This window comes from Idiotropiscis lumnitzeri, chromosome 3 (assembly GCF_059441095.1).
Source record: "Idiotropiscis lumnitzeri isolate Australia: NSW breed Sydney's pygmy pipehorse chromosome 3, RoL_Ilum_1.0, whole genome shotgun sequence".
In the NCBI taxonomy this organism is placed as follows: Eukaryota; Metazoa; Chordata; class Actinopteri; order Syngnathiformes; family Syngnathidae; genus Idiotropiscis; species Idiotropiscis lumnitzeri.
Genome location: NC_142393.1, coordinates 19,585,870 through 19,610,793, shown reverse-complemented (window position 1 = coordinate 19,610,793; position 24,924 = coordinate 19,585,870). Strand labels below are relative to the sequence as shown.

The following is a 24,924-nucleotide window of genomic DNA, read 5'->3' as shown; positions in this document are numbered from 1 at the left end:
GTTTTCAAATCATTATTTAGTCTCTGATCTCTCCAAAACGATTTGATAAAATAGAAAATGCAAGCTAATATAATTTTTCTGAAAAAAAAAAAGGATACATAAATTAAGTTTGTGATTGAAAAATGGACGGCCTTGAGCCCTTTAATTACAAAACACTGTGAATTTGACCAAGTTATTAATGTCTTTCTCTCCAACTGTTTAGTCTCAAACATATGTTTTATTAAATTATTGGTGATGTAAGGGACGGAATCACATCAGTCTCGGCGAGCATAAAGCATGGCGCTCGCTAGTTAGTTATCAGCCCTGCTTTTACACAAGTAGTTTGACCTCCGCCACTCAAATGCTGAAATGGATAGTTGCGTGGCTTTGAGCCTCATGCACAATCATGTCAGATGCTCATTTCAAACAATGTAAGAGCCTTGGAATCACTGAAAATTGCACAAGCCTCACCGCTTGAAAGTAGATATGGACAATCAAAAATAACCCGATAGGTATGAATTTGGAATTGGTCATGAAGAGTGGCAATATAAAACTGGCTTGTACAGTTTCAAATCAAATTTTTTCTATCGACATAATAAACGCAAATAAAGATAGGAAGGCTTTAATTACTGTTTATTTAAATTTGTGTATTGGTGTCGATTCTTTAAATGCATTGATTGAACAATCAGGAAGTATATTTTTTATTTATATATATATTTATATATGACTAGGACATTACCAAGAAAAAGAAAATATCAGCATTAGCTCCAAAAATGTTTGTACTACTGGTAGGCAGTAAAGCCTCGTTTCCAACAAGCAAAAGAAATGGGTATAATTAATTCTAATCTTCAATTAAATGAAAATAAAAATGAATGGACTTGAGCACGTATATTTCTAGGATGGGAGATTTTCCCATCCCATTAAATATGTTCTAAACATATACTCACACATTGCACATATCATACATAATATTTATAAATTGATTGGAATAGAGTGAGTATGACAATGCAACAATTGAGAGATAGATGAGGATATGAGAAATGCAGCAGAGGAAGAGGTAATGAGCAAGACTGGCACAGAGACAATGAGATATTTCAATTGATCAAACCCTGACGGATGATGCAACACAGTGCATATATCCCTCGGGACATTACAGCTTCCAGCTGAGGAATGGTTGTTGCAGCACAGGCAAGACACCTATGCTGGCTTGCCCCCAATGACACAAACCAGCATCTCATGAATGCGAGTCAGAAGATTGGCAATATTATCTTAATCCAAACGCGTTCCTGCAAAAGCGCTACCCAATCACACTCACTTGCCCCGCGCAATCAATATGTTGTTGCGCTAACAATACTACGCATGCTGGCACAATGACAGTTACAACCATCCATAAGCCAGCACGTGCCACAAACAAACAGGAAAAGGTAACTGAACTTTTCCCAGTAGCATTTAGGAAACTTGACGTGTTCCAGTAAAGCACCCGCGTAATGTACAAAGTTCACATGTGGAACATTCATAAATAACGATTTAGCGCATAACTAATGAGACTGTTATCCAGACATCTGGATCGGAATGCTCACAATGGATGAGCAGACGCTCAACAACTGGCAACTGAGCCACTGTCATTGTTTATCCTACAGTACACTGTATTGTTATTTGAATATCATCAAAATTGGCCATTGTAATATTTGTCAAAGCAGAAAGTCAGAGGTCTTGGCCTGAATCCCATTAGAAAAGGCTCCCGAATAAAGTATCCAATAAATGTGCGTGTGTGCTATCATTAGGTAAAATTCTGTTGCTGATGCAAGTAATTAAGTATTAATGGGCGGTATCCCACTAACATTTGGTCTTTCAGACTGTGCGTGTGATTTGGTTTCACAAAATCAAGCGTATATTGTGGAGTTACTGACAAAAATAGATTACTTAGTCAAAAAGGATTTTTCCAAAAATACCTCCATTATGGTCTTTTGTTTTTTTTCCCCCCAGCAGGCCTAAGGCGAAAATTGTCGTTGAAGTTTATGAAAATAACTGAATAGACAATTGCCCGTCGTAATTAAGGATTCTAGTGCTTGTTTTTAGCAGATAAGTTCTAAAAATGGCCATAGCAACTAATAATAGTCGAAACACGCCATAATGTGACCCGAGTACGAAATCATAAATGAAGGCGGACGTACGGAAGGGCGGTAGGTTAATCCTCACGTCAAAGCAGAAGCGAATGTTGTCATGGAATCCGGACACTGGCAAATCTTTTTAATCCAAAAATTAATTGGCACTTCCTGCATCTCTTCCTTTCACGAGTCTTTTTCTACTTCATTTAATGCTTTCATGCAGCACAACAAGTAATATTCACAAAGGAGTTCAACGCTCCTGTTTACATGCAAGCACAAGGAAGCATATCCCAACAGTTGAGAGTGACGAGTCGGCGTAGACACGTGATGAAAAACATATCCTCTTAATATTTTGTGCTATTAAAGTCTTTCATTTAAAGGCCATGTATTTAACAAGGAATGTATATAATATATAATGTGATGTTTTGATCACACACAATACCCACCCAAACTCACACCTGTTCGACCTGATGCCCTCTGGCAGGCGCTACAGGTGCATCAAATCAAGGACCAATAGACTGAGAAACAGTTTCTTTCCAAGAGCCATCTCCATTCTAAACTCTCACACACACACACGACCACCCTTACCTTGCAGAACAGCAACGTGATGTGTTTTTATATATCCTATTCAGTATTATTTTCCATTGCACTAACTATTCTCTTATTTATCTAATTTATATATTTATCTGAATTATTGTTGTATTGCACTGGAGAGGGGAGCTCTCTAATCTCGTTGCACACTTGAGTACAATGACAATAAAGGGATTTCTGATTCTGATTCTCGCAGTCTGCCCACGTGGAAGAGTTCTCAAACAAATAAGAACACCTCGCACCTTGCAGATGAATGGATGATTGTGATTAGTGTATGTTGAAATTAAATATAATTCTGTAATGCGGATTTCACTTATTGCGAGGGTGTTGTGGCACTTAATTGTACAGTAATTCAAAGTGACTTTAAAAAGGTCATTCCGCTTTGAAGCGTACATTTCATGATTGTACGTAAATAAGTGACATACTTGAAGTGTCCCTGTGGTGGTGAAAAGGAAAATTACGTTTTTTTTTTGTTCAAGAAAAACTGCATGCAGTTGGTTATGCTGATTGTAATAAAGCAAGCTCATGAAAGCTATTAGTCGAGACGCCATGCTAGCTCACACAGCAGCCATACTTGCTTGCAAGAAGTGGAACCGTGATGCAGCGATTTGAAAGCTCGGCCGTCTCGCCAATTTAATGCAGAATTTTCTTGGTCAGATTCGGACAAATCAAATTCATTTTCGCCATTTCTTAGAGGTGAGCGTTCCTTCAATACTGACAGAACATCTGTCAATCGTCACTGACGGCCCGTTTTGCTGACCACCACATCTGTCAGTGACGCGGGTCAAATGACATCATTTCTGTTTCAATAAATAACTATCAGAGTCTGGATGCCAGGTTCACGGCAAGAAAAAAAAAAAGAAAACAGATTTACATCCATATGCAAGTTGCAAGTGATCTGGCTTGTCGCTCAATAGCAACTGGTGGGTGCAAGCTAGTCAATGTCTTGACGTCACATCCGTTTCTAACATGGCGCATGCATTCAAATTAACCTGGGGGATTGTTTTGGCAAATGCAACACAAAAAAAGGGAAGAATATTGCTCCATTTCCCCATCAATACCTCGAAATTGCACAGCCAAAAGTCCACTTTAATTTTATGGGAGAATCTACATCTCTGTATCTATATCTCTTCTGACGTAAACACACAGGAGAATAGCCCCAATAATCCATATTCGTAGCTAAACCTCAATCCTGCAATGTCACCATAGAAAAAAAATAATAAAAGGTGGATAGAACCACTGCCTTGGGTGTTACCAGCGCAAGTTGCACCATTTTCAAATTACAATTGGATTATAATTGTTCCTTTAACATATGAAAGTGTGTGTCTGATTGTAGCTAGTTATGGCTTATTGGTCCTCGAAGACCAAATGATTTGTTTCAAATGTCCAAATGTGCATAACACGTTTACCAATGAAAAGTGGAGACAATATTCTTATCTTAAAGCTTTCATGAGATTGTTTTCCCACAGTTCTGCAACAGAGATAACTGCTGAAATGAGCATTGGCCTCCGTTAATGGATGAGCAAAACATATTCCAGACTGCAAAGATTAAAAACATCATTTCGATTACATTTTCCATTATGGAAATACAGAAAAACAAATCCAAATATGTCTTTCTGTGATGGTGTCTGTCAGACAAATTGTGTTGCCAAGCAACCGCAGTTTGACATGACTTGTTATGGAAATACTCAAAGCCCCAGAGCTTACATGAAGGACTTTTACATTTGTCTTTCATGAAACATTCTGGGTTACTCAACCTAACACTGAAAACATGAGTTGATCAGGCCATAATACTCAATCCGTTCCATGTATATGGAAACTGCCATAAAAGGTCATAATGAATCATAAGAGGTAACAATCTTGACAGGTAATCCTAACGCTGTGGTAGCACATTAGCGAAAATTCCTATCATATAGTACCTGACAAAGGCGTTGTGTTGTAACACATCGTTGCAAAGACAGGAGGTTCCCAACTGATTTTGGTGCATAAACATCACTCAAATGCCAACATCACAGTGGAAGAAAGTTGAGCTATTTAAGACATTGCTTGAATTAGAATCTGTTATCAAAATCAAAGGATGCATTCACACTACAGATCAATTCAGATTATTTTGGCCCAGATATGACACGTATCTCATTTTTTTTTTCATTCAGTAAGAACATTTTTTTCAAATCCGCCCGGGGCCTCTTACTTATATGATATAAATCAGATAGCGTATGTATGTGATGCGTCTGCAGTATGAAACGCTCATCTGCACACAATCGACCTTGAAGTCGAGAGAGAGGGCTCGGGAGACGACTGACACTGTCCGTGAATCTGCAAAGTTGTTTTTGAGTAACAGTTGTTGACTTTCATTTAATCCCTCCCGAAACACAAAGCCAACATTTGACATTTGTGGTGACGTTAGTAATTCAGCCACACAGACGCTTCTTTTACTATCCTCTGCAATGATATGACATCATCTTGAGAAGACATCGCCATCAAATGAAGAGATCGTCACTTTAGCGACATGAGATGATAACTTGAGCGCCTGCACATTACAACCACATTACTCACGTAAACACTGTGTCCTTTTTTCTTTTCAGGACTTCACTCAATGTTGTGCTTTGCGCGCATGTCACAGACATTTTGCGTTCGCATTGGAAGTCACATTTGTTTTTGTAATGTGAATGACATCGAGTACATCAAAAGAAACAGAAAATCTAAATTGGGCACCACTCCTTGCAGTACAATACAAAATAACTTTATTTATATGTGAACGTAGCCTTAAAGCCTCTGCACACCAATCCAACGTCGCCCGTTGTGGCCAACTGTCATGTTAGCCTAGAAGTCGGCATTTTTGAATTTTATTCATGAATGAAAAAGGATGACATCCACTACATACATCCAAAGAGTGCAACATCTATCTGCCTGAGCCTATCTGATCCAACAAAATCAGGTTACACCACCTGTGCCACAACTTAGACATACTGTTAGCTGGTTTAAAGATTTGTCTCGTCTTAACAGCCACATTGTCAGGTGCGCCGCACGTGTAATTGAAAGCACCCTTGATCTGTCAGAATGCCCAGTGAGGCGCAGTGTGGTCTGTCAAATTCTCAAAAACAATACAACAGATCTGGCACGAAAATGTAGATGCGCCAGTTTTTACGCCAAGCACACAGCTAAGACCATGGGGCTCTAAATGTTTAAAGGTTGTATCTTGTGCGTCCCTAAAAAACACAATGGTACGGTCTTAAGCCACTTTTGAGCTCTTTTAAGGCTTGAAAAATGTTTTCTCATCAACAGACTTGTCAATTTCAAAGTATGTTTGTGTTTGAAACATTTATTTATAGCTCAGTTTTGAATGCTGGATGAGTGGAATGAGTCTGTGTCTGTTGACCTGCAACAAAAGAAAGCGCTTATTCATTTTAGATATTGAATGTCAGCATTACAGCTAAACACGCAGCCTGTTCTTTTGAAGTAGTGACATAATTAGAATACTTTTTTTGCAGCTTTTTTATTGCGTACATCCTGCATACATTTTAAAGCGAAACCTTTCTAATTTTGTCATTTTTATCAGTAAAAAGACATTTTGTTTGTGGGCCCTGCGATTGGGTTTTCTCTGGGTGCTCTGGTTTCCTCTCAAATTCCAAAGACATGCATGGTCGGTTGATTGGTAGCTGTAAATTATCCCGATGTGCGATTGTGAGTGCATGTGGTCGTTTGCCTGCGTGTGCCCTGCAATTGGCTGCCCATTGACAGCTGAGATAAGCTCCAGCACCCCCGCGACCCTCGTGAGGAGAAGCGGATCGGTTAATGGATAGATGGAGGAGGTTTTGACTTGGCTTCCCCTTTAAGGCAAAGTTAGGAGGTTGTTTTAAATACACAACGTGAAATTCCCTTGGTTTTATGTTAGGTTTGACAGTAAAATTCATCTGTGAGTGACATAAAAAGCCGGAAGCCTCTTTTTTGAAGAATTCCTGACTAGCTGCCAAACTGCAGCTTGTTGTGACGTGAGTTGAGTTGAGTTCACTGCCACCATACGCCGCTTCTATCAATCATTTTTGCTTGCAAACAAATGCCTTAACTATTGCATCCTGAAAAACTCGTAAATCAGGTAAAAAGTTACTTTCGCTTTGTTAAAGTACATCAATTTAATTAATCTTTCTGTTGTTTGTTTGGCATAATTGTAGATTTTGAGTCCGGTTGAAATGACAAATTGTGTTCCTTCCTCTTTCAACTTCATCAGACTACCCAAAAGGTTGTCAAATCATCATAATAAGCAATCTGTCACACTCGAGAACATGCCATAACAACTAGTAAGGTGTGGTTTCAAATGACCGTTTCTGTGATTCCTAAAAGAAAAAGTCATCTAAAAGTACACAAATGACACAAAGAGGGTGGCAAGCTTTCATTGGTGCATTACAGAGGCCCGCTGGTGTCAGGGGATGGGGGAGAAGGCAGACGGGACCAAGGCGATGCATAATGCATGGGCAGAAAGCGTCTTTTGGAGGGCCAGCTGAGGTCCCATTCAGAGAGGGACAGATTGACCCAGCGAAACACATCACATACTCAATCCCTCGTCAGCATCCACAGGGCTCTTGAGACTGCAAGCATGATGCACCCTGTCATGACCCTAGCACATTTGGCACATATATGTGGAAGTGAGTCATGTGTTGTAATATTAATAGGACACTTCCAGGATAGGTGAGTGATAGTGCACATTTATGAGCTAGACCCTTTAAATACACTGTAGATAAAATTATAATCAACCCAGTACTGAAATGAACAGACAGCTTCATTATTGTCGAAAACAATGTTAGCATGCTTTATGTGGAAAAGAGTTTATGTTTGTCCTTTCAGATTTGACTGGCAGTAGCTGGCAGGCTGCCTGGACACTGGTGTTCTACTGTTATAGAAAGACAAACAATATAAACAAAGTGCTGCAGGATATAAGCAATGGGCAGAAGCTAAAATGCCAGCAGGGGGTTGGAAAAGAAATGGCCACACATAATGTACCTGTAAATACACAGACAATTAGCGGATGTTTGTTGACTTTTTGAACAGGTGCACCCCCCCCCCCACACACACACACGCCCCCACACGCACAAAGGAAAATCCCAAAAGCTAGAGTGGGATTGTTGTTCAAGTGTGGCTCTTGTGGTGAAGCTACTGTGTTGGCCAGAATGCTGATGTTATTGCTTGATGCAAGATTAGATTTTCTGCAACAAAACAAAGATAAAGGAACAGTAACTCACTAAACTAGACAGGACCTTCATGAAACCAATGCATTTAAAAATCCCTTGGGGTCTGATTTTGTTTTTATCTCAAAGGACAAAAAGGGTGAGGTGATTCAGCCAGGAGATAGACATGTATCAACTGAAATTGATATAAAAAAAGGGGGGGGGGTTATTTGAGCGTTATGGCCAATTCCGAATAAAATGCAAACGTCTTATTGCTGTGGGGGTGTGCTTCCATCCTCCAAGCCCATTACAGCGTAGCACTATATATTCATATTTATCTGAGTTTTATCGATGAAAACATCCCCTGGCATCACCAAATGAGGTTGGTGGCAGCAAGGAGAATTAACCTGAATATTTGTATGATCCATAAAAATTAAATGGACGAGCTCAATAGATTCTCTAGAGAGAAGCAGATTTAGGTGATATTATACTACACTGTAATAAGATCCATTGATAACGGTAACAGCTATCTTTACTATATGGTGGTGCCCTTGAGATACGAGTGACCTGACTGAAGAGGTTTTTTTTTTGTTTTGTTTTGTTTTTTTAGGTACATTGGGCTGAGTTTTTGCTTTGACTTTCAAAAAGATGTTTCATGTTTTCAAGTTCTGTATGATGGAAGTGAACTCAACTCCCTTAACAAAATTAGCACATTACCAAGTAATGATTAATTCTTCAAGAAACAAGGCCTCAAGCTATTTAATGCCTCAGCCAGTTGAACTTTATTATTGAATCAAACACAAAACAAAAAAAATTACACTTTGTGTATTGAAAACAACCACAGATTTGCCTTTTATTTCTGCTAGCTTAATGCTAATATTAATTAGCATCAGCTGTATGCAGGGTGTTTTTACCATTTAAAGTGGATGTCAAGTCAAAAACCTTCTGTTACTCCACTAAACATGGTATTCTGATGAATATTACATTGGGGGAATACGAGTTATGAAGAACAATTCACCTGTTTTCAGCATTTTGACAATATACTGCCCTCTGCTGTCAACTGGAATTGACGTCAAAGTGCCTTTGAACTCACGTAGAGAATGTCATGTGCCAAACCCCAGAAAACAGGTGAGTCGTGATGTTCCCAATGCAAGGACAAGGCCACTTTGACAGCACAAATTAAACTCATATCTCAAAGCACCACTTTATGTTGTGTGAAAGACTACATTCCACTTGACATCTTAAAACTGATCATCAGTCTTCCACCTTGTCTTAAGCCTAAGTTCACACCGAAGACAAACAAGACCAATTCTTCACTGTGGCTACGTGGTGTTTTTGTGCCAATGCAGTGTATACTCTTCCTAAAGAGTGAGGGACTTGTCAGCAGCAATTCACTGATGAATACATCAGCATTGGGGTCATGCGGAGTCACACAGATCTTATTTATCACCGTCTCCACTGACAAAAGTCACCCTCACTGACTTGTTTAGATGCATCCGCATCCTCCTGTGCCCCGAACTCCTTCTCTAGCTCCCCGTTTTCAACCACACATGACTGACAGCTCCACTAATGTAGTCAGAGCTGGTTCCAGCATGTGGGAGGAGAGCTAGAGATAAGGTCAGGAGCAAAGGCTCAGAGGCTCAGCAGCAAATTTCCTCCAAGATTGACTGCACAATACACAAAAACGGGGACCAAGGAGAGGCAATGTGAAGTTCACCTTCCATGGACTTTCCAGGAGAGGAAAATTGCAGGGGCTCATTAAAAATGCGTCAAACGTACAAATCGCAATGTATTTCTCCAGGGGGGGGGTGTCAATTTCATATTTTTTACGTTTTCAGGGCTGATGACTCATTAGATTAGTAATTTTGGCACTCCTGCACAACTCTCGGCAGAGTGGAACAAAATTCAGTAATGACCAACAGCCAACAATAAGTAACATGTTTTTTTTTTTTAACATTAAACCTTGAATGTTTGTACGCATGATGCCAATAACTGAGTACAACGAGACCATCTACAAAAGGTGCTCAGTGTCATCCGTTGATTTTGGGGCAACATTCGAAAAATATTGCAATGTTAAAAGACAGGCCTTCAGTGTCAGTCGTCCCGCTGTAAAGGTCTTCCTACCAGGTATCACGTCAATTACATTTGTACTAAATGCCACGTTATGCAACTGTTTCCTCCACCAAACTGAAATTGTATGAAATGTCACATTGTGTTGTTCCGTGTGCATACAAGACGACAGATGTTGGATGAGGGTGTGTAACAACTCATCAAGCTCATTTGAATAATTTTAAATAAACAGCTCAATCACACTCTTGACATCGCCTCTTCGACAGCGGCATCTAATTGGAGCTCCCGGCCTCTCATCTCGGGCTCTTCATCCTCTTCCCACGCGAAGATTACGGAAAATTATCAACACAAGTGAAAACATCAGTGAAAACAGTGCCACAATGAATACGGGAGAAAGTTTATCCACTTTATCCTTTTCGTGACATATTAACAGAGGATCACACTAGGGAAGTCAAAAAACATCCACCCCCTCCAAATGATCCTCCAAAATGCTGGAGTTTTAGTATGAGATGTTTGATTTTTTTAAATAGCTGAGTAGTGGAATTACTCAAAGGAGGGAAGGAAAGTACCACAGAGAAGTGACTGTCGCCACTTCTACTGTTCTAGCCACCACTGAACTGCCGGAATGTGTACGGCAATGATACAGGATGTGTTAGATTGCTCAACACTTGACGGAAATTTTTTTTTTTTTTTCAGTAAATAAATAAGGCTTCTGATCACAGTTTATTTCTAAGTTAGCAATCTTATAGAAAACTATATAAAGGAGCTTTTGTAACCTAAGGAAAGATTTCCAAATATACGCTAAAATTACTGCGAGAAGTTTTTGCCAATAACTGTATGCTGCACATTCATAACTACAACTGAAAAATTAAAATTAAAATACCTTTGACGGCAGGAAAATAACATTTGTTGCCTGTCCTAACTTCCTAGAATTGGACCATGAAATGTGATCATTAGGGAACTATCTCAGTATTTGTTGATTATTGCTGCCAAATGGACAAAAGCGGTAATTTTGTGTCAAGTCTACCACATTTCAAAATCATGCTCCCCAGCACCTGCAGTTGGACTGAGTTACATTTCTGTTCCCAAGTGGCTGTGCGAATTATGAATCGCAATGAGGTATTAAACCTAATTGTGTCAAAACAAAAAAACAATGTTGAAAATAGACATTGAATTGTGGTTTTGTATCATAATTTCGTCCCCTTTTTTGTGTGGCACCCTCCTCAAAGTTGCTTAACACCAGTAGCAGAGATGGGGGTTTTTTCTGTATACGTGATAATATTTCAACTATGATTTGGATGCGGAGATAATCGTGTCACAATGCAGTTTCCTAAATAATTTTTGGAAGGTCTTTGTTTATTTATTTATTTTTTAAATACAGATTATGATTGAATCACTGAAATGTGGATAAATGCTTTGTGTCTATATTACATTAATTTAATACTATGCCGAAAACTCTTGATATTAACTTGTGTCTCTTTTAGTAATGAAAGAAGGAGTTCCGGTACAAATAAAACAATGACAAAGCAGTAAAGTTGCTTGAGATGGGCTGATGCAAATTTTAAATGGTTTCAAATGTGTATTAACGTTGACATCTGTTTTGAATGTGACTATAGTAAATGGCACAGATTTGCCCTTAAGCAATTTCTTCAAAACTTTGTTGAGTGATTGGGTGTGGTCATGGTGGTGCAAAAGGGAAAACAATCACATTCGGTGTTGCAGAGATTTTTTTTTCAAATTTTGAATTAATACTAAAATTAAAAAAAAAAAAGCATAACTGAAGACAATTCGTTGTCTACAAAGGCCCCAAGTTTGCATACCTGAGCATCCACGAGGAGGTGTCTCATCAAGGTCATTGACTTCTGCAGCGTCTCCTTCTCAGGGGGACAATAGGCGTGACCATCCTGCTCAAGTGACTTGGGTCCCGTCACTATGAAACTTGCGATCTGATCGTTCAGGCTGTTCAGAGACTGCACCGCTAGAGGGAGACAGAGACACAAGTCTAAAAAAAAAATAACAACATAACATACATGGTCTTGCATCAACTACAGTAGATGGAGACAAGACATTCTGGACATTTGGGTGCTACCAAATTTGGAGGAGAACGTTATGGAAAGCGCTTTTCTTCTCCATCATGAAGGTGACCCACGACACAAAAAGGGTCACAAAAGCATGCTTGAATGAATTTGCTATGGGAGGACACGACATAAAGGAAGTCCAAACAGCGGGGGAGCTTCCGCGTTTCTTAAATATGTTTGTTTCGCGCGACAATTATGTCAGCTGATGCCCAAGGGGAGGGGCGAATCATATATAGAGTGAGTTGTTTGGAAAGAGAGAGAGAGATGAGAGGTGCTGCAGTGAAGGTAGTACTGGAGAGCGAGACAGTGACGCATTTTGCAACGTAGCTGACATGGTAGTTGTGGTTGAACTCCATTCAGTGGTTTTGTAAATATAAAGATAGACACCCTTATTTTTGTAAATTACTATATTGTCACTTTTTCTGGGTTTTTGGACTTTTTGGGGACTTTTCACTGTGTTGCACTTCGGAAGGGCTGCACAATAAACATCACTGTTACACATATTCTGGCTACGCCATTTGGAGGAGGTCAAAAAGGAACCCGCGACACCAACATTTTTCCCAGCCCAACATTGGTGGTAACCCACATATTTGTCACTGTCGGGTGAAAACCCAAGTCCAAATTTGGTCAGTTTCATGTTTTTTTTTCATGAATCGACATGTTAATTTTGCAAATTATTCATCAAATCTAACATGAAAATTACCTGCTCTCTTTGATGATGCAATGGCTCAACAATCATGCCGTTTTTGAAGGGTTTACTTTTGTTTACCTGTAAAGTAATTGTTTTGGAGATGTGAGGATTTTGCCTGCCACCAGCAATATTCCAAATTATTACTTTATTACTTCATCAAAAAAAATAAAATCTATGCCTGCAATGCATTGTAAGAGAGCAGGGCAATGCTTTGTGCAGATCTTCTCTACTTGTCTGAGTAGTTTTGGGAAGGACCCTTTTGTGGACAACATTTCCAACAGACAGTGGAGGCTGTGCAAAGCTGGACCAGCTCCATATTTTCTTCAATGTTGTGACTGACCAGGAACAACATAGCAGTAAAGTGGAAGAACATGGTTTCCTACTGTCACCAACTCCCTTGGCTATCAACAGCCTCTCTCATTCAGAATTTTCCTGAGAGCCATCCTGTTTTTGTTCCAAAGTTTTTGCCCTGGTGTGTCCTTTCAGGTTTCCTGCCCAGCTCGCCTCCCACCGTAAAAAGGAACCAGCCCGACTGCATTTCCTCCTTCCAGCACACACACTTCCTCAACCCTCTTCCATTTACCATTAAGCCCTTTTTATACTCAGAGAGGTCACAGAAAATATTTCAGAGGTCACCATTGCAGTGGCAGGCAAAAAAATAATTTCCATAAGTATGCAGTTTTTTTGTTCCACTTAACAATCCATTTTATTTTATAAGGCACTGCTCTAACCCCTAATGCCCCATTATCCAGCATCGAAACCTTAAAATTTACAAAATCATCACCTATAAAAGACGACTGTGTTGAGCTGGAAGGACAACTGTTTTATCCCTTCTAAATAAAGAAACACAACTAGCTTATCTGCACAGAATGGGATGCATTTTTGGTTTGGATTTTGAGCGGGATTCGCAATTATAAAGCATTACCAAACACACACACACACACATCCCAACACACACAGACACACACACAAACACAAAATCCCACGCTTAAAAAAACAAACAATAAAAAACAACAAGGAAGGCAAGACAGCATTGATGTATGTGTTATGTAACAGACATTCTTCCATCGTGGTTGACATTTCCAAGCACACAAGCTTTGGCGGTAGAGATAAGGAGGGAATGAGGGGGCTTGAAAGGGCTGTGTCCCCTCGAGGTGAAAGTGGAGCAGACATCAAATGTTTTGAATGTGTGAGTGGGTTGCTTGTCATGCGAGTGAGCAACAGACATAGTGAGTGAGCAGTCTTGACTACCTTATTGACGGGCGGGTTAAAAGGCCACTAAAATACCTAACGGAAGATACTTCAGCTGCTTATACTTACTGCCCTCTAGTGGATTCGGAAGGCACACACAAGCCATTGTGATGGGGGAATGCATGCAGGTTCTTTGAAGTTCACCACTTATCGTCAAGGTATATTATAAAAGCTACCATAAATGTTCTCTCAAATTGACTTGAAGGCTGCTATATGTACAGGACTCACAGAAAGTTAGGAATATTGCAGTTGCAGGTGAAATTTCATGATAAAACTAACTGCCAGGATGGCCGAGTGGTCTAAGGCGCCGCGTTCAGGACCCAGTCTCCCCAGGAGGCCTGGGTTCGAATCTCGAATTTCCCCATTGTGGGACTAATAAAGGCAATATTAAAAGCAGTAGAGCCTTTACTTAAACTGTCCCTCTCTAGACTTTCAAACTGGGGATTATCACCATTTATACTGCACGTCCTTATTCACACTTGTATAAATGTTCCAATAATAAGACTCCATAACCACTTTATCCTCCCTGAGCATGCAGTGCAGCTTGACAGAAAAAAAAACACTTCAAGAGTCCACTCTTTGTGGAATTTCTAATTTCTAAAACCAACAAAAATAAAATAGTATAACATGTTTGACTGTAAACGAAACACATATCTTTTGTTCCGCTATCTTAACGCTAACACAAATTGTGAAAGATCGTAGAATAGCTAATAAAAATATTGATGATGATGCAGAATATTTTAAATGAATATTGGTACCCATATGGTGCAGCAACATATAGACAAATGATCAGATAGATAGATACATCCCATAAGGAAATTAGATCAAATTCTCCCAGGCATATATTCTTTCTACAGTGCAAAAGAAAAACAAGTAACCTGACTGCAATTTAGTGGCTTGGTTGTGCATATATTGATATGTCTTCAACAAACTGCTCCCATAGCTATGAAGCAATACTTCAAGGCAACATTTCTAAATTTTATTTAGTTATATTTTTGGCAAAAGGTGATATATTTAAGTGAAATGTATGCCGATTTTTGCCGACATGATTTCTTCACATGTGCAAGCCCTGATGACATCATCAAGCACTTTACTTTGCATTGGCGAGCACTCATATGGAAGTACGTGTAGTCGTACTTCACCTGTCCTACTTTTGGCAGAACTTGTTGTTCTCTAAAAAGGAGCTTAATGGCAATATTCACACAAGAGTTGTTTGGACCATGAATGGACCAATACATTTTCTGTTTAATTCGAGTTGGAATTCAAACAATTCCTCTTCATCATACTGTTCACATTTTGACATTGAGCACCGGCACCCAAATTGATTGACACTAACTCGCTCCGGATAGAGGTTTCAAAGAGGATGATGTCAGAGTGAAATGCCCGCTCAACTGAGAGTGTCACAAAGAGTCATCAGCACGCTGCAAAAGCTTTAGAAAGAATAGAAGTCAACATAAAGGCCGGGAAATGGACATCCTTGAAAATAATTTGTGCATCATATTAGAGAACAGGAAGTAGTGCAAAAAGTATTGCAACACTGGACTGGTGGACATACAAATGTTTAAGGAACGTCAGCTGAAATTCCCCCGGACAGCTTTTAGCAAATTTTAAATTAATCCTAAAATTGTAGCCTAAAAGGCAAAACCCCCCCAACTTTTTTTAGATTAGTGTATAAAAAATACCCTGAGTTGGAAAGCATCTGATCAGGCAAGCAGTTCAAGGCGAGGTGGTAATCTCAAACTTGTTCTTAATCAATCTAATAAGCATGCTGGAATGGATATCCGACTCGCAGCTATTGATTATGGCGCAAGACACGTGTCACAGCATCAGTGCAATGAGTAAACATTATAGAGCAGAGGTTGGGCTCAAAACTGTCACATTGCTTAGTGAGCCCGGGCAGAGATCGTGACATCACACCTTTGAAACGAACATATGCAACTATGCATGATATGAATGCTTCGCATATCAGCCGATGAATAAACGAGTTCAATGACGTACATAAGAAAATTTAAAAAAAAAACACAAAATTTTTGCACAGAATTATTTCAAAATGGGAAGTCCTTAGTAATAGACGGATAAATATTGTACTTTGAATATTTATGATGCACTTGAATTTTCCCAATGGACGATGACATCATTTTACATATTTGGGTGGTTTCATCTGTTAATCAGATTAAGAATGACTAACATCCTCATATTTTGTCTGTCCGTAAAAAGATTTCCAGGAAAAACTGGGACAATGTTGAAAAATGTGCTTTATTATTTCAGAATGTTGTGTCTTCCTTTAGTTCAGAGAGCTCAAGTTTGGAGCTCTCAGCCGCATTGTCCCACCCTTTGCTGTCTGCCGTCTTCTCCTTTTCTGAATTGTCAAAATGCCTCGCATGTCCTCCTATTGAGCAGGCGGTGCAGAGAAAAATGAGAAGAAGCCACAGTAGCGCCCTGCCTGTCGAGCCTTTATCTTCACAAGGGAAGACAGTGGCTGCCAGGGGAAATAAAGATCACTACGGTTATAAAAAAAAGCTGGAAAGAATGCACACTGTAAGCCTAATGGGATACGATGCAGTAGCCCAGGATGGCGTCTAGGAAGAAAGGGCTCATTTCATGGCAAATTGCTCATAGCACACACACAAATCTAAGGGAAAAGGAATCTACGAAGAGAGTGACGAGCCAAAAAGTCTTGTCATCTGCATTTGTTGTTCTTGGTTGAACATTATCAAGGTGGTGTTAATATACAGACTTCGATTTGTCCAGCATTTGATCTCAGTTTGAAATGAATTATCAGCTTTTTCAACAGAGCATAGAAATGTGTTTGTTTGATGTGTGAAGAAATTTGGTTGAAAAAAAATAATCATACAAACAAAGTGATAAAGGAACAATTCCTCATCCTTAAGGCGGCGAGACATGACACGGTTACTTTTACGGAGCAATAACAGCATCAAAAGCAATTCACAGCGCTGTGCAACATTGCCCCCACTTGGCCAGAGCATGCTTATCAGCTTGTTACTAATTGTGAACCACAGCACTTCCACTCTATTTAATCAAACCGTAAAATAAATGCAAATCAGTCAGGGCGAGTCCCAGTCTTTAACCTCATAAATGATGGAACGATCCAAATCCAAGTCGGCCAGTAGGCGTGAAAAGAGGAATGTTTTGCTTTAATACAGAGTTTTCATCTCATGAGGGGCTATTCATTGAGCTACAAGAGAGAATGCAACATATTTCACAAGCTTACCACCTGATGTATGCTAAGATGAAGTCTTTGGGGAGCTCGAAGTATCAACATGCAGTATTCATGAACAGACTGAAAGTCATGCATTTCGATAAAAGGATGGAAACGGATCCTTGGGTTTAATGAACACACAGGGGGACTTTGAAGGCTGCACTCCGACTATCGTGCTAGAGGTGCACTGATGCAGCGTTTATTAACTAGCCTAAAAGAGCGTTTTGTTATGTGAATTTATCAATTATTACTCGACGAGTTAAATAACTTCTACTTTGAATATTTTTTTCTGAAACTTTTCAGGGTGATGTCAATTATTTAATCTGTTCTCTAAAATATGCACTAAGATGCCACAAGATGGCCCCAAAAACCCTGGCTCGTAGGAAAAAAAAGCAATTGGTGTCAAGGACAGTGGTGTCTTGACTTATGAGTTAAATTTATTCAGTGACCACTCTCATAACTCAAATCGTATTTCCCCATTGAAATTAATGGAAATGCCTTCCCTGTACCACCCATGTCAGCGTTTCGTCCGCATTTCCGGCAGTAAGTCAAATTTGCTTCCTGTGAGGGTTGGATTCCGCTAAGGATTCCGTAACTTTTATGGACAGTATTCCGAGGCGGAGCCAAGGCATTGAGGGCGCCTGGTTTAGTGGCTTTCGTATTGCAACTCTGCTTTTTGCAGATGATGTGGGACTTTTGGCTTCTTTGAGCCGCGATCTCCAACTCACGGCCGAGTGTGAAGCTGTTGGAATGAAGTTCAACGCCTCCAAATCTGAGATCATGGTTCTCAGTCGGAAAGGGTGGAGTGCCCTCTCCAGGTCGGGGACGAGATCCTGCCCCTAGTGGAGGAGTTTAAGTATCTTGGGGTCGTGTTCACGAGTGAGGGGAGGATGGAGCGAGAGATCGATAGGCGGGCGGATCGGTGCAGCGTCCGCTGTATCGGTCCGTCGTGGTGAAGAGGGAGCTGAGCCAAAAGGCGAAGCTCTCGATTTACCGGTCGATCTACGTTCCTACCCTCACCTATGGTCACGAGCTGTGGGTCGTGACCGAAAGAACAAGATCTCGGATACAAGCGGCCGAAATGAGTTTCCTCCGCAGGGTGTCTGGGCTCTCCCTCAGAGATAAGGAAAAAAGCTCGGTCATCCGGGAGGGATGCAGAGTCGAGCCGCTGGTCCACCATGTTGAGAGGAGCCAGATGAGGTGGCTCGGGTATCTGAACAGGATATGGTATGTCCCACCGGCAGGACGACCTCGGACATGCTGGAGAGACTATGTCTCCCGAATGGCCTGAGAACACCCGTGGATCCCTCCAAAAGAGCAAGAAGACGTGACTGGGGAGAGGGAAGTCTTGGCTTCAGCTGAAACTGCTGCCTTCGCGACCCGACCCCGGAAAAGGGATGGATAGATAAAGCCAGAAAGTTGCAATTTGAAATGACTTTGTGTCGTCATTTTTTTTATATAAATGACAACTGAATGAACATCCACTAGTATGGGTGATTTCATCATTTTAGCCAGGGGTTGGTTCTTAATTCTCCATGCACACATGACAACAGCAAACTTGTTTCACCATACAGGTGCGACACACCGTGTATGCTAAATAATGCACACAATTCCTACTCTGTACATCTTCCTATAAGTACACATTTATCTGCAGAAATGAATAATTATTTCAATTAGACAAAACACACATCAATTGCTGAATGTAGAATCTCCCAAGGGGCTTTGTAGTTGCAAAGCAGTGAACAGCAATCAGAACCTACTCTCTGCAGAGCTCATTAGACTCGACTTACTAGCACTCGAACAGGCTCAACAAAAACAGAGAAGCAGGATATGAGACGATACTTCCTAGGTGATCTGCTTCTAGATGCTATGTGTGTCATTGTATTTGTGGGGGTGTGTGTGTAGGTGTGTGTTTGTGTGTAAAAAAACACAATATGGCTCATCATTACTGCCCCTCCAGCAGATGACGAGTCCCCCTTGATTTTTGATCTGTTCTCCGCTGAGCTTCGCACAGCAGCTTGAGTCGTCTATCTGTCCTCATTCTTGTGTGTGTTTTTTTTGTTTTGTTTTGTTTTTTTGTGCGGTACTTGAAACAACATCCGCAATTGTTGGAGGGATTACACAGCAGCTTGAGCTTGTGCCCCATTTTAGTGCAATAAATAGAATAATAACTGTAGTATCTGATGTCTTGCAACAAAAGGCACAGCTGCGACAAAATCGGATTAATGTTTGTGCGCCGACTTCATCTCATCATGATGTGACCTTATAAACATGGGAGGCTCATAAACAGACTCCAGGCACCAAAGTTTAATGGAATGTTTAATGAGTTTTAGCCTCAAGCTTCCTCCATTAGGGAGCTTGTGTTTTCATTAAGTAGTTTGTTTGCTTCATTTGCATCATGAGTCAGACCTGCTTTTTTTTCTCCCCCAAAAAATTTGTTTTCACCTGGCATCGCATTTATTTTAAAGGATGTCACAAGCGGATCTTTTTTGAAAAAATGTTACTCATTGCTTTTAAAAAGAATATCATAAATTGGGACAGTCACAAAACCTAATTAAGCTTCATTTTGTGGAACAAAAGAGTCAAAGGCCACATTGACGTCATCTGAAGCTGCTTAAAGATAAGAAAATGCAGCATGCAACATTATTGGATGAAAGCAAACGTGTCAATGTGAGAAGCTGACATGCAGCCAAGTTCAGCTATGCTGACAGAAAAACAACAACTGTGCTAATCCTTGCCAAAATAGAAGCTACCAATTTTGGGCCAGGCCAAAAATTTGAACATGTTCCAAATAAAACTGTCACCTGGGTTCGGTACACAAAAACTCCAGGAAAGGTAACCTGTGTGGTCGCTATATTTACTGACTCTTTTTTTAACTCTCTTGCAGCAATTCGTATTCCCGAAAAGCAACAGCAACAGGAAATCATTTCAAACTGATAGCACAGTAAATGCACAGATGTTAATAAATGAAGATGCAGTTCATGCTTTGTTCCATAATTTGTTAGAAATTTGTTTGTAAATGCTTAATTTTGATTCAATACAAACATAATCAGACTGCTTTCATGTCAGAATATAGAAATCTGAAAATATTTACTTTTGAAAGGTGGAATTATGAGGATTCAGACAATTTTAGATTAAACAAGGTCTCTATACAATTTTTTGATGATCAAAATAATTATTGACTAATTTGATCATCAAAGCGTTGTCAATTAATCAATTAATAATTTACATAATGTACATGTTTTAACAAAAGTGATGTTTTCAAGAGAGAGGACACTTTTTTTTACTGCACATTGTCTGTGAAGCAAATAATATATATTATTTTGGTGGAAGTTGGCATTTGTGAATGTTGGGGACAAAACTTGGGGGAAAAAAATTGAAAGCTTGTTTTTGGTATGCAGAGAAATAAGTAAAAAAAAATCAATCACTTTTTCTAGAAAATTCAGAATTTATGACAAAAAAATTGAAATCTTGCCCAAATCACATCCCCCTAACATAAAGAGTGGGATATGGCAGTTTAGGTCATGTCACCAAATATAACCACCATGTCAACTTCAAATCTTCAGGGTCTTGAGGACATTTTTCATGGATTCAGGGTGGTCTGAGAGCAAGCTTTACTTAGTTTATCACTCAAGTGCAAGATGACAAGTCTTTGTAAATACTGTCATAGTTTGGAACGGGGCCAAGTGTCGAGAGACAAAGCAATGTTTGCTTGTGTTTGGTGTCATGGCAAACTTTTATACTGCTTGTTCAAACAGCGAAAATACATAAACCACCCCTGATAAAATAGTTCAGAAGTTAAACTTCACATCCACATCGAGGCAGGACTGGATTTTTCTTGCAATGAAGTGACTATTGGTGTGAAACGATTCCTCCTCTCTAACTGGATTATGCACTCCATCTGAACCCGAAGACGAACAGTACTTGGCTAATGCTGAGTGTATTAACAAACACGGAGCAGCTAATGAAAGCATGAAAACATTCAGACTGATGAGGAGCTGCCCTAAATAAGCTTATGTTTTATATATCTAGCAAGCAAAATCATAATCGCACTCTTGTGGTTTGAAAGTTTAATAATATCTTATGGCTTCTAGGAGACGTCATAATGAACAAAAGCTGCTTGCCTTGATCGAACAGGGTGAAAATTAACAATGAATTGTTCAATTAGTTCAACTTCCCATCGTTGAAGTCATGTTCATCTGATTGATGTGATCTTGACGAATGCTTCTCAAACTTGGCTCCATCCATGAACCTCCAGATCCAGAGTGCCAATTAAACTAATATACAAGAAACCGTACACACATGCGAAACCAAAAACTCTGTCCTACCTCAGTTTGAGCCACTTAATAGTTATTAATTTCACATTCATGCATGCATGTTTCTAGCACTCTCTATTTAGGGTCAGGCCTTCTCCGTTTAGGCAAGACGAACTTGAAAAAATCTTTACGTCTTAAAAGCACATACTCTTGAGGCATTGACAATGTTCAGAACAATCGACTCCTTGATTGCCTCCCACAAAGCTCTTTTCCCGTAATATAGAACACAATGTGAAAATCATTGCGCTCATCTCGCCTGTTTTCTGAGGGAATTAAAGCCATAAAAACCTATAGGAGGATCCAAAAATGTGCTAAACGTAGCAAACAAATCGCTCTTGTAAACAAGCTTGTCTCTTTTGGCCGCCATGTTGTTAGTGGAAGCAATGCATATCAGCTCGGAACATTGAATAGGTTTAATTTAAAACAATTGAATTTGAAAGTAGTTAAGTTGCTTTCTATTAAAGAGGTCTTCCCTGCTTTAGACCACAAACAAGTCATGTCAGAATCAATAGCACCACTGCTGATTGCAGTCTAGTAGCACACTCAGTTTCTCCTCAATTGGAACATAATTCTTTGGAGTTAAATGCCTGTCCATAGTAGCGTCCCCAAGAGGAGGTGGGAGGGCTGTCTTGACACTTTCACTACTGATTAGGCTGAGGAAGCTGCAAGCTGCTGTCATCACCTAAACAAAAAAGGGATAACACGCATAACAGCAGTCTCCTGTCAAGAAAAAACTGTTTGCTTTACAACAAGGAGATTCGATAAAAGTAAACCGTTCATGCTGCCCCAGCTGTCCGACTAAGTCACATTTGCATGTTTGTGGACCACTTAATAAAATTGTAAAGACATCACAATCAGTGTAAACCTTCCCTGAAATTCCCTGTTTAATTATTAGAGGGGGAAAACATGGAACTGGTAATAATTACTATATAAATATATAAACAGGATTTAATTATTAATATATAGTTTATAAACCCCCCCCCCCAGAGATTTTTTTAAATTTATGGGCTAATACAACAGTGTTTGGTATCATATTTGGTGTCATCCAAAATATTTTTAAAAATCAAAGAACATATGTATGAAACTGATTGGGTTAAAAGAAAAACATTGTTCCGCTGATAATCAGAAATCGATATTTATTCGCTCGAGAATAGAACACTTGAAACATGAGGATGCATGTGGCATTTCTTTTATAGAAAACAATTTAAATGATGCCTTGGTGTCTTTGAGTTGAACAATGTTGACATCTTAAGTGATGTTAAATGCCAGACTGACTGCTGGAATGATTTGATTAGAAAGTGTTTTGGGGTCAGCTCTGTCTAACAGTTCGACTCACGCTGCACCGTGTGACGCTAACGCAACCGCTCAGCACCGCCTAATGAAACTATAATGAAAGGTGCGATTAAAAATGTCTCTAAGCACATGGACATGGAAAGTTTAGTTCAGAACAGGTAGCCAATCATTAATGCTGGATTTGTTTCTTTCTTTTGTGACTTTTCTGTCGTGGGAAATGGTGTTGAGACAAGAGAATAGACGGGTATGGTAACTTTGGTTTGAGTTGTTCGACTCCAGCTTCAATTTGAAGGGCATTAATTCTTATAAGGTCAGTTGTTTTATTGCTTTTACATTTTATCCTGCCTATGTCCTTTTTACGCCGAATTTGTTCACCCGTAGAGGTTATCTTATGATCCTTCTTAATCCATTCTGAATATATTGCCTTTCATTTATATAACATTTGGTGTGAAATGAAAACGAGGGTGATTTTTCTCCCGTTTCACAACGTGACAAAAGGGGATTGACCAGACTTTCTCCAAAGCAGAATTATGGCATGCCATGCTGATTAAATAGAGAGCAGCCAAAGGCCCTCTGTGAGTCCTCATTTCATTTTCAACACGTTGGTTTGAGACAAGAAGACTGGATGGCTATTCCTATATCGACTGAGGGGAAATATCTGTCAGAATGAATAATTGTGGGACCAGCTGTGCTCTGGAAGCCCCTAAAATAATCCCCACCCTCCAAAAAAAAAAGGGACTCAGTAAATTTTAGATTATGTGGGTTGCCAAATATGTTTGGGAACATTTCTACAATTTAAGTAGTTATTACTGCAAACAAACAATAAATATTCCAAACCCTGTGCTCGCAAAGTAACATCAGAGGCTTTTTATTTAGATGAACTGTGCAATAGTGATTTCAAAATCCTGTATATTTTTGGGATTAAACTCAGCCTTTATCACCGATCAATGGCCTCACGTCGCACAGCTCTGCGCAGATGGATTGTCTAGATGGGAGCCCACAGACGCCTCAAGTAAGGATTTAGACACGGGAAACTGAGGGATTAAAGACGAGGATTGATGTGCTTGGCAGAGGGATTGCATGCCACTGTTGACACATCGTCCACCTGCCACCAGCGATAAATGCAGATGGAGGAAAAAAAAGAGCGTGCCATTTGAATAGAAAAGAGTAGGAACGATGTGAAGCAGTTACAATCAACTTGCAGTGATTAGTGGGGATTACAGATGCCAAGCAAAATAGCCAGAAGGGAAGTCATTTGGTACAACAATACATCTTAAATGTTTAAACTCCCATAAAATGTGATGCTCTGATTTTTTTTTTTTGGATCATTTTAATTTTGTATCAAAAGTCTACATTGACAAACTTTGCAATCAGGAAGAAAGAGCACGAGCAGCTCTAACAACTATTTAACAAGCGCAACATAAAATTAGCTGTAAGTGAACCGTTGTAGTACCTCTGCGTGCTAAACCAGTAGGAAGCATTCCTTTTTCGTAAAGTCAAGCTTCTGAAGAAAATGAGGCGTACGCTGCACCATTTCGGAAGACCAGTTGAACCTCAATTTAACCCGGAACAAATGGACCTTGATATTTAATTCATTTTATCTTCATCAGTATATATGGTATTGGAGTAATCCAAAAGTAATTAAAGATAATCTATACCTTCGTTGCCTAAACCACCTTGCAATCGTTCACAACATTTCTCATTGATTTCATCAAAATTGCAAATGACTTAATAAATGTCTCGAGTGTCTCAGGGCATCTTTGCAAATGGTGATGAACAAGCATACTAAAGTTAGCACATTTTCCTAATAAATACGGCTTAGTGATCTACACCTATTAATTGATTATAAATCTCATATTTGTTCTTTCCAAAACATGTGAGCTTGATTTCATTGTTTAAGACATCATATGCACAACAGTCTGTCATAGTTGGCCAGGAACATAAAACCAAATTTGGGGGGACATTTGGAAAATGTTCATGGAATGGAGTTACTACCACCATAATCTCTTTTCCTCAATCTGGTTGAGGATCCCCCCCCCCCCCCCCCCCCCCGCACCCGAGTGGAGGTGGAGAGTGCGTGCACATCGGGCTCAGGACCAGAGTTCCCTGCTCCATGCAATGGATGTTGCGTATGAGAACATCACAGGGGATCAGTGTAGGGGAGG

The 24,924-nt window shown here is 39.7% G+C and overlaps 1 protein-coding gene across 3 annotated transcripts in view; it reads right to left on the bottom strand.

The window, feature by feature from the left end:
- kazna (kazrin, periplakin interacting protein a) overlaps window positions 1-24,924 on the bottom strand; it is a 121,811-nt gene that overhangs the window by 86,060 nt on the left and 10,827 nt on the right. For all 3 annotated transcript variants that reach the window (XM_088290643.1, XM_088290644.1, XM_088290646.1), the window contains one exon: window positions 11,731-11,888. In XM_088290643.1, the coding sequence (XP_088146769.1) occupies window positions 11,731-11,888 (158 nt within the window). The remainder of the gene's footprint in view (window positions 1-11,730; window positions 11,889-24,924) is intronic.